Here is a 16,177-nt window from a genome sequence, read left to right as displayed (position 1 = left end):
AAGCCAGATGCAGATTCCTAACTTAAAGCTTCAACTTTCAACTCACTTCATGGACTTCTTACCTTGTCAGTGACTCCTGGACTCGCATAACTTCTTGAACTTTTATCTGCAAGAACTGTTTTTTGCAACGCTGAAAAGACTGTGGTAACTCCTGTAAAGATACAAAAGTGAACATCTGACTTCAGCAAATGACAAAAACAGTTTGCATAGAGATTGGCTTTCAGCAAATATCTACCCCACTCTCTCAGGTTCAGCAGCTCAAGGCAATGGAAGAGCCATCTCGTCTTCTAAGACATTTTCCTCTCTCTAGTCCACTGTCCTACAAATTGCATTCCTTATGAAAAAAAGAATAATGTACCAGGACTAATAAATCATATTGGTTGTGGCAACAAAAAATCTCTTCTGTTTTTCATTGAATGCATTCACTATAGAAGTTTTGTATAATCTTTCCCATGAAAGATTCCCTTTTGTTGTTTCATTCTCTGTTCTCATATTGGTTAACTCCAATAGAACTTAATCCCCATAAAAATATAGAACAGTCAGTCACCTAGGACATCAGAAATGGTACAGATTTTGCCTCTACCTTGCTCAATATTTCTAGAACCAAACAGGTAAAGAAGCCAAGATTGATATGACATGGCTTTCCATCAATTTAAGAGATGTTATCTCAGACAATCTTCAGACAGTGGGAATTATAAATCATATTCCCAAACCAGGTGCTGCAGGCTCATATCTTATAATCCTAGCTACTCTGGAAGCTCAGATCTAGGGATGGTGGTTCAGAGCCAGCTGAGGCAGAGAAGTCTATAAGACCCTTATGTCCAATTAACTACCAAAAGCCAGAAGTGAAGCTGTGGCTCAAGTGGTAGAAAATAAGCTTTGAGAAAAATAGCTAAGGGACAGTACCTGGGTCCTAAGTTTAAGCTCCAGTAATGGCAGAAAGAATGAAAGAGAGAGAGAGAGAGAGAGAGAGAGAGAGAGAGAGAGAGAGAGAGAGAGAGAGAGAGAGGAAAGAGACATTCTTCCATTTACATAGATGATATAAATTGAGAGATACATAAAGATAGGAAACCTCTTTGAAGAAACATACTCTTAATTAGATGGAGATATTTGTTTTGCTCCAAAGTCTTCTCTTGTTTCTAAATAATAAGTGTGAATCATAAAGGGTTTACTCAACTCAGTATTTATCATTGTGTCACTTACTAGAAATACACACATATTTACTCTCACATGTAAATCTTAGACCCAAATACAGCCTCCCATATAAACACAAAGGCATATATATTTATATACATGATCTAGTTGACTAAAGTATATCAAGAGAGAAACAGCATGCAGTAAACTTTTCAAACAATTAACAGACAGTTTAACACAATGAATACCAAGAAGTTGAAGTGAGATACTAAGGAAGGAAGGGGTGACCAAGCAGGAGGCGGGGATACATGAAAAAAGGAAGAGAAGACATGTACAGCCATAATACAGACCAGGTGGGGGAGAGTGATGGAAGGATTGACTGATCAAGAAGCACTGAATAGTTATATGAATACGTTATATTGTAGCTTCCTTAGTCCAAGCTTTTGAAATTGAGAAAACAGTAAACTATATAAATAACATAAAATGCAAGTTCAAGTTTTCATCATTACTATGCACCTCTAATAATTTTATTACTCTTTTATCTCATGAGCATTTACTGATAACCCTCAAGCAAGATGATAGGGAAACACGATGTAGGATACTAATATGACTAATGTGCTAGATTTATTACATAATCTATGTCCAGAAGTTATCTGAGAGATCAGTTTACTTCACAGGTGAGCAAAGCAATATTCAGAAAGATTATTGGTTTTACTAACCATTCCCCATTTAGGATAACGATGGCTGTAGTTTTGTTCTATTCCTGATCTCTTTAGAACTTTAAACATAAATTTGTCAAAGGCTTTTCTACATCTATTGAAATAATCACATGATTTGGGTCGCTTGATGCTATTTCTGTGCTGTGTTATATTGACTAATTTGTCTATGTTGAAGAATTGTTTTATCCTTCAAATAGAACTGACTCGATTGTGGCATATGCTCTTTTGTTAATGCATTGAATTCAGTTACTATTTCATTGAGGTTTTTTTATGTCTACATTCACCAAAGAAATTGGAATGTAAGTTTTTCCTCTTATGTCTTTGCCTAGTTTTGCTATCAGAATAGCATAGTTTTCATGTCATTTGGCTTCACAGAATCATTGATGTCTTTCCTTCCCTTCCTTGAGGAGGTTTGGTAGAATTTGGCAGTGAATCCATTAGGTCCTGTGCTCTTCGATGCTTAAATATCCTTTATTTAAAGTCTCATTCCTTGTTTAGACCTATTTAATTGGGTTTTTAGCTTCTTGGTTCCATGTTGATACATTAACTGCCTCTAGAAAACTATCAATTTCTTCTGCATTTTCCACTTCATTACAATATATTTTCAAGGAATTTTCTAAATATCCCCTGGATTTCATTGGTATCTATTGCAATGTCCACTATGTCTTTCCTAATTATACTAATTTGCATCTTTTCCCTTCTTTTAGTTAAATTATTCATCTTGTCAAAGGGCCAACTTTGTGTTTCGTTGATTCTTTGTATTGTTTATAAATCTCAGTTTCATTCATTTCTACCCCAATCTCTGTCATTGTTTTCCACCTCTTTGCTATTGTTTCTCTAGGAACTTAAAGTACACATTAGGCTATTTATTTGAATCTCTATTTCTTTTATATTTGTGCCCATAATATATGTTCTTCTTGGTACTCACTGCCTCTGCTCTATCCCTCAGGGTCTGGTCAGTGTGTTTTCATTTTCATTCAATTATGGGAATTTTTATCTCTTTCTTTGTTTCTTTTATTAGCCAATGGTTATTTAACAATACATTTTTAAGTCTCCAGGTGCTTGAACATTTTCTGTAGTTTCTTTTACTGCTAAGTTCCAGTTTTATCATATTATATTCTAATGGGAGTCATTTCAGTTACTTTATATTTTCTAAGATTTGTTTTATGCCATGAAACATAATCTATTTTGGAGAAAGTCCCATGGGTTGCTGTGAAGAATATATATTATTCAACTACTGGGTAAAATATTCTGTAGATAGCTCTTAAATCTATTTGATCTATAGTGTCAATTAATTTATTGACTGGTTATTGATGTTTTTTGGTAGGAATGATCTATCTATTGGTGAGAACAGGCTATTTAGGTATCTATCTGTGCTTGCAAGTCTGGTAGTGTTTGGGTGATTTGGGTGTGTCAATATTTGCTGCATTTATGGTAAAAATTATTATCTCATCAATGAATTATTCCCTTTGCCTCTTCTAATAAACTTTGGTCCAAAGTTTTTTTTTTTATCAGCTATGAATAGAACTACTCTTGGCCTTTTTTTAAAGTCTATATGCTTGGAAAATCTCTAATCTTTCACCTTAAGCCAATGTTAGTCTTATCAGTTAGATGTATTTCTTGTATGCAACAAGTGATCAGGTCTTGCTCACCAATCTAACATGCTACTCTACATCTTTGAACTAAGACCACTAACACTCAGTGAATATCAAAAACCAGGCAGTAGTTCTTGACATTTTGTTGTTTTGCTGATCTACTCATCTACTGGGATGCGATTTATTCTTGTATATGTTTTCCTGACTGCATTTATCATTCTCTTCTGTGTGTATGATTCTTGAAGTGTCTTCCACAGTGGTGATTTAGTGGCCATACCTTATTTTCATTTTTGATTATCATGCAAGGTTTTATTCATCCTTCAGTTTTGAAGGACAGCTTTGTTAGGTACTTTAATCTACCTTGACAGATATTTTCTTTCAGTCCCTTGAATGTCATTCCACACCCTCATTGCTTTTAGAATTTATTGGCTTAAAAAAAACCTTATTCTAATAGGTTTGCCTTTATATAAAAGAAAAATTTTAGGTGGAGCACTGGTGGTTCTCACCTGTAATCCTAGCCATTCAGGAGGCTGAGGTCTGAGGATTGAGGTTCAAAGCCCTAGGCAAGAAGGTTTGTGAGACATTTATCTCCAAGTAAGCACCAAAACAGCCAGAGCTGGCTCAAGTGGTAGAGCATTGGCCTTGGGACAGCATCCAGACTGTGGGGTTCAAGCCCCAAGACTGGCACCAGAAAAAAAAAGAATTTTTAATGAGAACTACTCCTGCTATGTACCTCAGGCTGCTCTTTGAGCTCACAGTCTTATGGTCTCATCTTTTCAATGCTGAGATTATAGGTGTGTACTACCATGCTTGCTGGCTCCAAAGAAGGAAAAATGCTATTCAAAACTGATTAAGATGTATAGAGGAGTTATAGTTATAGATGTATAGAGGAGTTATAGTCAGGTAATTAATATATTTCTCTTTTGACAATATTACCCGTTTATACATCATCTTTATGATAACAATAAAAATTAAAAAACCCTATGTTTTGTTACAGGTATTTTAATCACCATTTTTAAATTTAAAGATAGATTAAATCAAAATGTTCTTGTAATAGAAGATAAGCTGTGTGTGCACACTTGTTTATATTTGAAAACGTAGGAAGAAAGAAATAAAAATGCATCAGATTTCTGATATTATCTCTGGAGCCCTGATCTGGAAAAGGATAATGTGTGTACATGCCCTTTCAGGAAAGAAGAATTGTTCTGTAGATGACTGGATTGTTTGACTTGTCACAATATGCACCCATTACTAGCTTATGCTTTTAGTTTAATCTAGTCAGAAAACAACTGACCAGGGGAAAAAAAAACATTAAAAGCTTCCATTGAGAAATTATGTTCTCTGGTGATTAAAGGCAAGATTAATAATTATAATTCTTATGATCCCATAACTTGCAAACATTGATCACAGAAAGGTGGATGCTGTCTGGGTGTTGATGAATCAAGTGATAACTCAATGTTTAAAGGATGCTAAGATTAGTTTTTCCCAGTCTGAACAAACTGTCTATGAAATCTCCACCTTAAGTGACCAGTTTGGAAAACAATATCGGTTTGGATGAAATGTATCTAAAGGTCATTGAAGGTCAGCTATGACACCAGGGCAATGCTGGGCCCTAGTCTAGTCCGCCACGTGACTTTACGTAAAGAGGTGCTGCTGCATCTGGCTTACGCATGTACGTTCACTTAGTCCGAAGAAGGAAGAACCCTAATGAGATTTAATTGAACATTAACAAAAACAAACAATCAAATGCTACTTATAATTTTCTCGACAACTCATGTACTAGCCAATCAAAGAGTGACTTTGCAACTGGCATCAAGGAAAGATGCTAAACATTAGGTAAACAAGCAGCTCTGGGGAATATATATAAAAGGCCAGCTGTGTGGAAGGTAGAGTCAAACCCAGAAACCTCTCTCTCCAGAACTCAAGTCTCAACCTGACTCCTGACACCATGGCCTGTTGTGCTACCAGCTTCTGTGGGTTCCCCAGCTGTTCCACCAGTGGCAACTGTGGATCCAGCTGTTGCCAGCCCAGCTGCTGCCAGCCCAGCTGCTGCCAGCCCAGCTGCTCCCAGTCCAGCTGCTGCCAGCCCAGCTGCTCCCAGTCCAGCTGCTGCCAGCCCAGCTACTCCCAGTCCAGTTGCTGCCAGCCCAGTTGCTACCAGCCCAGTTGCTGCCAGCCCAGTTGTTGCCAGCCCAGCTGCTGTGGAACCAGCTGTGGTATTGGAGATGGCATTGGCTGTGGCCAGGAGGGAGGCTCTGGAGCTGTGAGCTGCCGCGTCAGGTGGTGCCGCCCAGACTGCCGCGTGGAGGGCACCTGCCTGCCTCCCTGCTGTGTGGTGAGTTGCACACCCCCCACCTGCTGCCAGCTGCACCATGCCCAGGCCTCCTGCTGCCGCCCATCCTACTGTGGACAGTCCTGCTGCCGCCCAGCCTGCTGCTGCCACTGCTGCCAGCCCACCTGCTCTGAGCCCACCTGTTGTGAGACCTCCAGCTGTGAGCCCAGCTGCTGCCAGCCCACCACCTGCTACGAGCCCACCTGCTGCCAGCCCTCCTGCTGCCAGCCCACATGTTAAGAGCCTGACCCCTGGTGATTTAGGAATGAAAGAGGAAGCACAGGGAAACAGCAAGGACCTCTGAAGAAGTGCTCCACTAGAGGGTTGCTAAGTATCAGCCTGTTGCTAAGGTGCTCAAAAACGATGAAACTCTCAATCAGAACCCTGAACACGTGCTCCAACCAGCATTCCCTGGAGAGCTTCCTGGGCCTTCAGTAGAGCATCTGGATGAGACTGCGTGTTTTCCTGACATTTCAACTTCCTTCTCTATCTCTTGCTTCCCTGCTCTTCTTCAGACCTGCTTTCTGCTTGATTATTCCTCCTGTTACGTTAAATAAAATACCTTGATGTGCAAAGCAAGCCGAGTTATGTCCTTCTTGTGGCTCAAAGCTGTTTACAGCTGAAATTCAAGAGTGAATTTGCACTGTGATCAGGATCCTTAGTATTGAATTAGGCCCGAGTCCACCTGCTAATTAAATAATCTTAATAGTTACTCATATAATGATTAACCTTCGTAGTTATTTAGATGCGTGTGGGCTCTATTAGGGTGAGGTATTGACTAATACAGATAATTTTAGTTGAAATATTCAGGCAGATCACTGCTATGATTCATAAATCACCATCATGCCAGCTTTCAAGTGTGTTTACACCATCTGTATTCTCCTCCCATTTAATATACTACAATGCTCCTTCGTTCATGCCCACCAAAAAGAATCTATATGATCTACTATCTACTAAATGTATACTGCAGTACGTACCAGTACTAATTCCCAAGAACATTTAGGTTCAATTCTTGTGCCTCGGTCTATGTCCATCGTCTCCCTGATTCCCAAATATCTCTTCACTCTAAGCTTTTAGCTCTCTTTTTTCCCCCTCTATTCTCATGCCCACCTGAGATCAACACAGCAATATCATGGATCTGTACTTTACATCCTAATTGAAACAAGTTAACAAGAAAAAAATTCTCTGAAGAAGTTAACACAAACCTAGAACCAAAGAAAGTTGCTTTTGATATTTAATTTTTAATTTTATTTGACAAATAAAAATGCATGTATATGAAACAAAATTACAGGAAAAACTAGCCAAAAATATTTTCCCATTTTTTTTTGTTTTACAAGTGCCCAGTGCTTGCCCCTCTCATATAACCAATAGCAGTAATAGACCATACACAAGATGATGCACTTTAGAAAGGACACATTTATGGTGATACAGTCTTCCAAATTTCCTAAGTCTTTCTTCCTAAGCTTTCATTTGATGATCAAATTCAGACAAAAAAATAACTCACCATTTTTCCCATGCTCATTTTACTCAAATTACAAGTCTCCCTCATGAGAGATATCACGACAGTTCTATTTACTTCTTTATGAGTGGTCCAGCCACCTAGGAATTGTGATCTTTATTCCACTTACTCTGTGAACATTTATTGACTTTGACTCAATGAATAGTTATTAAGATTATTCCAGAAGCTAACCTTTCTTACATACTAAACTCATTTGAGTCACAGGAAAAGAGGCCTGGTCTGGAACAGAACTCGTATTTACATAGTTCAAATGGGTTAAAATCAAAGGAACTGTATTGGGAATTTGATAGGATGTCAGAGTCAATGCATAGGAGAATTTAATTACACATGAGCAAAGGTTCTCCCTGCAACCCTGGCTGTCTTACATTCCATGGAATTGGGTCTGCAGATGGGGGAAAAAATCCTTAAAAACATCACAATTGCCCTTAGCTTTAGAGAGTTGGCTAGATGGTCAGTTGGAATGTCTACTACTCAAAATGAGGGTGTTGGCTTGATGTCAAATGGGAGGATTCTTTGAACTCAGGAAACCACAAACCTACTAACCAGCAAAAAAGTCTCAGGGACCTTGTAAAACAAACGCAATTCTATAATGTGACACACGTCTTCCATGGGCAGCCAATCAGAGGGACACATTTAAACCCCTCAAAAGCAAGAAAAATATGTGAAGAATTTTTACAAACAGCAGCCGGTCCGGGTATATAAAAGGCCCCACATGGAAGTCACCTCCACAACTCAAAACTGCTCCAAGTAGCTCACCTCTCACCTCCACCCCTCACAACTATGGCCTGTTGCGCTACCAGCTTCTGTGGCTTTCCCAGCTGCTCCTTCGGCGGGAACTTGGGCTCCAGCATCTGCCAGCCAAGCTGCTGCCAGACTGGCTTTGGCATTGGAGGTGGCATTGGAGGCGGCTTTGGCTTTGGCCAGGAGGGAGGCTCTGGAGCTGTGAGCTACCGTGTCAGGTGGTGCCGCCCAGACTGCCGCGTGGAGGGCACCTTCCTGCCTCCCTGCTGCGTGGTGAGCTGCACACCCCCCACCTGCTGCCAGCTGCACCATGCCCAGGCCTCCTGCTGCCGCCCATCCTACTGTGGACAGTCCTGCTGCCGCCCAGCCTGCTGCTGCCACTGCTGCCAGCCCATCTGCTAAGAGCCAGGTTGCTGCTGTCTAATGTCTAGGACACTGTACTTTGGAAGTGTCCATCTTGGAAGTGGACCATTAACCAGTCCCTCCATCTATCTCATTTCCTGTTCTGGGGGCTCCCTATTATAGGAGCAGCTGACTCTACCTGGTTCTACTCTAGACTCTGAATTATTGACTCCAAAATTCTATGGCCCTCCCTCCTTGTCATCAAATGGCTTTGGGTATTCTTTCTCTGACCCTCTCTTGTGGGATTGAAAATGGACATGTTTGGAGGATTTTCTCTTAACCCCTGTTCCCATGGCTATGTATGCATCCTGCTTTGTGATCTATTTTTATCTTCTGTTTTTCTAAAAAGGCAAATTCTCCAACATCAAAGGTACTAGAATGTAGCCAAGTAACATTCCTCAGGTGTCATCAGAGAATCACAACATGTCTGTTGACTAATTTAATTGTATCTATGGTATCTTCTGGTGTTTCTTAATAAAGGTTACATATTTAGCAAAGAAATCAAGGCTGTGTTTCTATTTGTGCACCTAATGGCTTCACTGCTTATCATTTAACAACATCTAAGCTGGGCATGGTGGCTCACACCTGTAATCCTAGCTACTCAGAGGGCTGAGATCTGAGGATCAAGGTACAAAGCCAACCTTGACATTTAAAGAATCTCATTAAAGTCCATGAGATTCTTATCTCCAATTACCCACCAGAAAAGCAGAAGTGGTACTGTGGCTCAAGTGATAGAGTACTAGCCTCAAGCTGAAGAACTCAGAGACAGTGCCCAGAGTTCAAGCCCCAAGATGGATTAAAAAAAAGAAGAAGAAGGTCCGGGAGTTTGACCTGGTGGTCGAGTGCTTGTGTAGCGTGCACGAAGACCCAGGTTCGATTCCTCGATACCACATACATAGAAAAAAGCCAGAAGTGGTGTTGAGGCCCAAGAGGTAGAGCGCTAGCCTGGAGAAACTCCAAGGATTTTGCTCAGGCCCTGAGCTCAAGCCCAGGACTGGCAAGAAAAAAAAAATATGGAGACAAAAAAAGGAAGTTACCAAAGTTCCCTGCCTACCGTATCCTGCAGATACCTGTGAGCCAACACTGAAATAGAAGATTCAAAGAAAAGATAGTTATGAAAATAGAAAGACAAAAGACTGGCCATCAAAACCTAAATAGGTATCCTCTAAGGTTCTGCGAAAGCCTTCCTGTTTAAATAAAAGGAATATATACCTATGATGTTCCCATGTCTTCTTCATCTTACCTTCTCTCACTTGAAACATATATCCCATGAGAATTAGAAGAGGATCTGACCTTCACATATCTGACTATCCCAATGAACGCTACTGTGGCTACTTGTTAGTCTCAAGACCAGATTCATTGAGCTGCTCTGAATTTGATGAAAGCTCTTAAATACCAACTCCTTACACATGATACCTAAAAAGATTCATGGTAGATCAATAGTCTAATGATAGGGTGGAAAATATATATCCTATTTCAAAGCAAAAGTGGGATGCTGGGTGCTGGTGGCCCAAACCTGTAATCTTAGCTATTCAGGAGGCTGAGATCTGAAGATCACAGTTAGAAGCCAGCCTAGGAAGGAAAGTCTATGTGACTCTTAGACTTTTATCTCCAATGAACTACCCCCCCCAAAAAAAGCTGGAAATGGAGCTATGGCTCAAGTGATAGAGAGCCAGCCTTGAGCAAAAAGCTAAGGAGTAATATCCAGGTTCTGGGTTCAAGCTTCAGTGACAGAAAAATCTGAGACTATGAAAATATTAAGGAAAGGGTAGGGGAAACAGTAGGGCTCGTAGGCGCAGGCTGAAACTTTCTTAGCAAAAACCTAGAATCACAACAAATCAAAGAAAGACTAGATAAATGAACTAAAGATTTTCTTCATGACAAAGGATATAGCTAGCAAGAAAAACAGGAAGCCCACAGGATGGGAGATTTTTATCAGCTATACATCAGACAAAGACCTCATATCTAAAACTATATTTATCACTCCAAATTTAAACACCCCAAAATAAACCCTTGAAAACTCAACACCCCAATTAATAAATGGGCTAAAGACTTAAAGAGATACTTCTCAGAGGAAGAAGTAATAATGGCCAAGAGACACATAAAGAAACGTTCAACATCTCTGCAAATCAAAACAACATTAAAATTCCATCTCATCTCAGTTAGAAAGGCCATTATCAAGAAAACTAATAACAGATGCTGGAAGGGATGTGAACAAAAGAGGACTCTACTAAATTGTTGGTGGAAATGTAAGTTTGTTTAATCACTATGAAAAGCAGTATGGAGGTTTCTCAAAGGACTAAAATTAGAGCTTCCCTATGACCCAGCTATTCTACTCCTGGGCATTTATCCAATAGAACAAACACCAGGCTACACTAAAGCTACCAACACAACCATGTTCATTGTAGCATTGCTTACCATAGCCAAGGTATGGAATCAACCAAGAAGCACACATGGATCAAGATAATGTGGCTTATATACACAATGGAATTCTGCACTTTCCATCAGAAAGAAAGATATTGTACCATTCATAAGGAAATGGAAAGACTTGGAAAAAATTATATTATGTGAAGTAAGCCAGATCCCAAGAAATGTAGGTTGCATGGTTTCCCTCACTTGCAGAAACTAGAATGTGCCTATAAATCTGTAAGTAAACACATTGAATGGTTTAAAATATGCACGCGTGCACACACACACACACACACACACACACACACACACACACACTGGAACATGATAAATTATACAGGTCTCTAAATGTTCACACAGTGAGACCAAAGGAGGACATACATAGGAGTGGACCACAAAGGCTTAAGTAACCTTGTTCATATGAACATAGAAAATAACATATTACAAAATGAGCTCCAAGAAAAGAAAATGTTGTTGTTGCTGCTGTTGTTTGCTGTTTTGGTTTCCCTCTGTCTTGTTTATTAGTTTGTCTTTGGGAGGGTGTGGGGGAGCACAGAAAAGGTGGAACAAATGGTGAGAAAATACAAATGATGGTACACAAGAGGCACTATGTGGAAAATGAACTATACATCTTGTGGGCAGGGATGAGAGGGGAAAACGAAGAGAGAGAAGGAAAGGGAAACATGGTTCAAAAAGAAATGTACTCATTGCCTGATTCATGTAACTGTAACCCCTCTACACATCACCTCTGTAATAATAACAAAATATATTTTAAAAAAGAAAAACATCTGAAATTTAATCATAATCAGAGATCCATAAAATATTTAGTGGAAATCCTAAGGTGTTATTTTCCAGAGGAGATATGTCATTAATCCATGGCTGGATATGCTGGTTGGTAAGGCCCTGTTTTGTAGATGAGTAAATCAAACCTAAAAGTGTTTAAATATTGTTATTTATAGTCATATGCTCATCAGTTAAACATTGAAGTATAAATCCAACCCTGACACCTCACCCTAAAAAAAAAATAAATAAATAAAAAATCACTCAGGATGAGAGAATATAATTAAGGAACTGGGAGTACAGAGTGGGGTGGGAGATTCCTTCCACTAACAATGCCTGTGCTGGAAGCTGTGGGTTGCAGAATAAATTGCTCTGGGTCCAGAGTGTGGCTATCTCTCTCTTCTGTACTGAGCTTTGCCCAGGAATCCATTGCCCAGGAATCCTCATCACTCATTTGCCAGAGACTCTACTGAACTTGACCACTAGGGGGCAAGAGAGGAAAACAGCAGAGCTGTGAAACCTTAGCAGGGCAAGGCCGGGGGACTTCTGCAGGAGGTAAGACTGACCCTGGCTTCAAAACTTGTAGTGAAAAACTGTGATCAGGCATGAGAGACGCACCAGCCAAACTCAAATTCTCCCAGATTCACCCCCACGGGAGAGAGTAGGGGAGACAGGAGAGGAGAAGGCATCTGTAAACATCAGCTAAAGAGATCCCGCTTCCTTTGATTTATTGAATAGGTACCACACCAACAAGGGCCATGGAGCACTGTACGACTCTTACTACTAGTAATACTAATAAACTGTCGTGTATTAATTCCTCCCTTACACACCCTATCGGTGGGGCAGTTACATTAGCTGTATTCACAGGTTACACAGAATTGTGCAAGGTAACTTCTCCACAGAGATATGTTCCTTTGATGATCAATGGTCCAAATGGTTAGACTCAAACTGGAAGTCAAAACTCGACCTGTAGCTTCAACCTCATGTTAGTTGTTGGGATACAGTGCGCTGTTCACTCCTTTCCTTAAAAACATCACTTTTATACTTGTAGGCATTTAGTCCTCCTGTTTCCTACCACAAGAATTCCCTTTCTCTCCCCCCAACACCCTGCCCGTGCTTAGATTTGAGTCCTATGCACCCTGTGACTCCCCAGAATATGGAGACACTAGAGAACACACCTGTGCTTTCTGGGCTTTACCTTCCCAATAAAGACCTGATGAAACACGCCAAATGATACACCTTCTCTTGAAAAAATTAATAATGAATAAAATGAGATTAATATATGGTGATGGCTGGTATAGACTAAAGCCAAAAAGGCCTTGGTTCAGATCCTCGTACTAGCTAAGGATGCTGGCTGATTTAACCACTCCGCATCTCAGTCACCCCCCTTGTCTATGAAGTAGAGGATAACTTCAATAGCTACTTTCTAAAGCTGTGGTAAGATTTAAATGATAAAATCCATGCTAGGTACTTAGAATCCTTTCTGTTAGACTGTTTGAAAATGAGTTTACTGTTACTATACAGGTAGCCACTTAGTTAATCAGCTCACAACTCAAAATATATTAAAGTCATAAGGTGATCCTATATTTAAATAATGTACCATTTAAATCTCTGAAGTTTATTATAGAATCAGTGTAAGCTTAAATATTCTAATAGTAGATTTTGCATCGTAAGTTGAAAAAAATACTTTCATATGCCAGGCATTCAAATCTTATTAATGTCCATTTATCCAGCCAAGTGAGTGGTAGCTAACACAGAGTTTCACATTATTTAAGCACACTGTAGTCTACAATCATGTGTGAGAACTAAACTGAAGGCTATGGTTCCCAAGTTAAATAGGCAAGACTCCAGTCAGTGGAAGAGTAACTACTCAGGCTGCAAGGTCACCTGTGCAGATATGCACAAACACACTGACTAAACCATGGCATAGCTAGGAGAGGAGTCCAGTGGTGGAACTCCTTTGCAAAACTAACTTACAGTGGACTGGGAGTCTGGCCTAGTGGTAGAGTGTTTGCCTAGCATACATGAAGACCCGGGTTCGATTCCTCAGTACCACATACATAAAAAAAGTGGTGCTCAGGCTCAAGTGGTAGAGCTCTAGCCTTGAGAGAAGTCCAAGGACAGTGCTCAGGCCCTGAGCTCAAGCCCTGGACTGGCAAAAAAACTAACTTACTGTTGAACAAAATGAATATCAGGTAGATAAAACAGGTGCCGTGGAATGGGAGGTCAAGTGGAGGGGGTGACGAATGAAAGGAGAAAGGAAGGGTGGGTGGATTCAATCAGTGAGTTTAGTACTCACATGTGCAAATAGAACCAGGCAACCTGAGGGGATGGATGGAGATGAGAGATGGGAGAGAGGATGAAGGAGTGACATGGACTACACTGCCGCCTTGACTTGAAACCCTTTTGTACAATGACTTAAAGACAATAATAATAAAAAGATGTTAGAGTGAGGGGTGGAGGCCAAGCATGGAGGCTCACTCCTATAATCTGAACTACTCAGGAGACTGAGAGCTGAGGATCATGGTTCAAAGCCAGAAAATTCCATGAATGAGACTCTAATCTCCAATTCAACCCAGAAAAAATAAAAACCAACAACAACAATGAGAGAGCGATGGGGGGAGAGGGAGAGGGGGAAAGAGAGAGAGAGAGGGAGAGGAGGAAAGGGAGAAAGAAAGGGAGAGGGGGAAAGGGAGAGAGAGAGGGGGGGGAGAGGGAGAGAGAGGTGCATGTGTGACTAGCCTTGCGCAAATAAGCTAAGCAATAGCACGTAGGCCCTGAGTTTAAACCCCAGCTCTTCCCCCACCTCCACCCCTCCCCACTCACACACACAATGTGGAATGTGTGAAGCAGCACTATTTGCGGTGAACGCTCAACAATCCTCACTCTGGCACCATTGAGCAGCTTGCATTCCATTTTTAAGCACTGTATTATAGATGAGTATCTGTCTATTTAAAAAAAAACTCAATCAAGATTGGCAACAAAAGAATACTGCATTTGCCATGTGACTGAACACTGTGAGATTGGTTCCAGCAGGGGGCAGGGAGGTTAGATGGGTGGACATGAGGGAAAGTGGAATAATCACGGTCGGCCCTGTGGGCCACACCCACCTACCATCAGTTTTTCTCAAGCAGAAGAAACAAGCACTCCAACTTAGGGGTAATTTCCAATGCAAAGATAAAAAGGCAGCAAACTCTCATCACAGACTAAGAGGGAATACCTGAGTCAACTGAATTATTTAATCTGAGCGCCAAATCCTTTGTCCCAATGGGCAACCAAGAGCGAAGCAAACATCAGGTAATAAGTAGGAAGATCAATATTCATGGTAGCCCTGATCTGTTTTATCTATTTAATAAAATATCACGCAATTTAGGAAATAATGACCAAAGGTTTATTTTTTTAATCGCAGGCACTTTTATAAGGATGACACATTTAGAAGGTTTCCATATCCTGCTTGTATGAAGATACGAAGCTCTCCAACCAGTTTAAAACAACAACAACCATCTTGAATCACCTTGGAGCGGGAAACCTGCTATGATTCTTGCTGACTTGGAGATGCCATGCTGTGGTGGGAGGCTTTGTCCAATAGCAGCGCAGAAATCCACCATGTTGTTGGGAAGTTCACAACCACGGGTGACTAAGGCACATAAAAGTGATCACTGCACTCCCAGCCTGGGAGCTGCATAGTCAGCAGAACTTGCCTCTGAATGTGGGACCTCCCAAATCTTCACACCACAGCCCGCTCTCTTTCACAGACTTCAGGCTCTTCAGCCTGTGTAGGTCCTAAACTAAGCTCACCACCATCAACCCCTTTCCCACCACCCGAGGACAGTGTTGGTTTAGGGCTCCTCACCTGTGAGTAAACCTGAGCCCTCCACACAATTCTTGACCTGCCTGTCCACCCATCTTCTCACTCATCACCTTTCTTCTCAAATGTCTCCCCAGCTCTCCCACCTCCTAGCAGTCTATCCTGACACCTGGAGCCCCACTTGTTTGGTCTATCTGCTATTCTTCATTCTCTTTTCTTTTTTGTCAGTCATGGGACTCGGACTTGGGGCCTGGGTACTGTCCCTGAGCTTTGTTGCTCAAGGCTAGCACTTTGCCCTTTAGCCACGGTGCCATTTCTAGTTTTCTGGTGGTTGATTGGAGATAAGAGTCTTACAGACTTTCATGCCTGGGCTGGCTTTGAATTTTGATTCCCAGATCTCAGCCTCCTGAGTATGACAGGCATGAGTCACTGGCTCCTGGCTTCTTCTTCATTTCCTTTTGTGCATGAATCACATCCTATCACTCCCGATTTTAAATAAACCAGTATAGGACTGTATCTTTTAATACTTAATAGCACAGTAGGCTAATAAGGATTGACCACAAATAATCAAACAATCAAAATATAGAGCAGAGATGATTTTGAACATTTCTGACACAAAGAAATCATGCATGTCTGAGGTGATAAATATGTCAGATACTCTGATTAAATCATTACACACGTTAAACATATTAAGAGTGCTAGCCACAGAGCTGTAAGACACAGAGGATGCACTCCTCT

General features: G+C 40.8%; 2 protein-coding genes across 2 annotated transcripts; both read left to right on the top strand.

The window, feature by feature from the left end:
- Nucleotides 1–5,378: 5,378 nt before the first annotated feature.
- LOC150051744 (keratin-associated protein 9-3-like) lies at nucleotides 5,379–6,020 on the top strand. Its single transcript, XM_090351518.1, has one exon. The coding sequence runs from the start codon at nucleotides 5,397–5,399 to the stop codon at nucleotides 6,018–6,020; it is 624 nt and encodes a 207-aa protein (XP_090207644.1). The 5' UTR covers nucleotides 5,379–5,396.
- A 2,059-nt stretch (nucleotides 6,021–8,079) lies between these two features.
- On the top strand, nucleotides 8,080–8,442 carry LOC150051743 (keratin-associated protein 1-4-like). The gene has a single exon (XM_090351712.1). The coding sequence runs from the start codon at nucleotides 8,080–8,082 to the stop codon at nucleotides 8,440–8,442; it is 363 nt and encodes a 120-aa protein (XP_090207838.1).
- Nucleotides 8,443–16,177: the final 7,735 nt, after the last annotated feature.

Source organism: Megascapheus bottae, chromosome 17 (assembly GCF_031878675.1).
Source record: "Megascapheus bottae isolate mThoBot1 chromosome 17, mThoBot2.hap1, whole genome shotgun sequence".
In the NCBI taxonomy this organism is placed as follows: domain Eukaryota; kingdom Metazoa; phylum Chordata; class Mammalia; order Rodentia; family Geomyidae; genus Megascapheus; species Megascapheus bottae.
The sequence above is the reverse complement of the archived record's forward strand: the minus strand, read 5'-3'. Positions and strand labels throughout refer to the sequence as shown.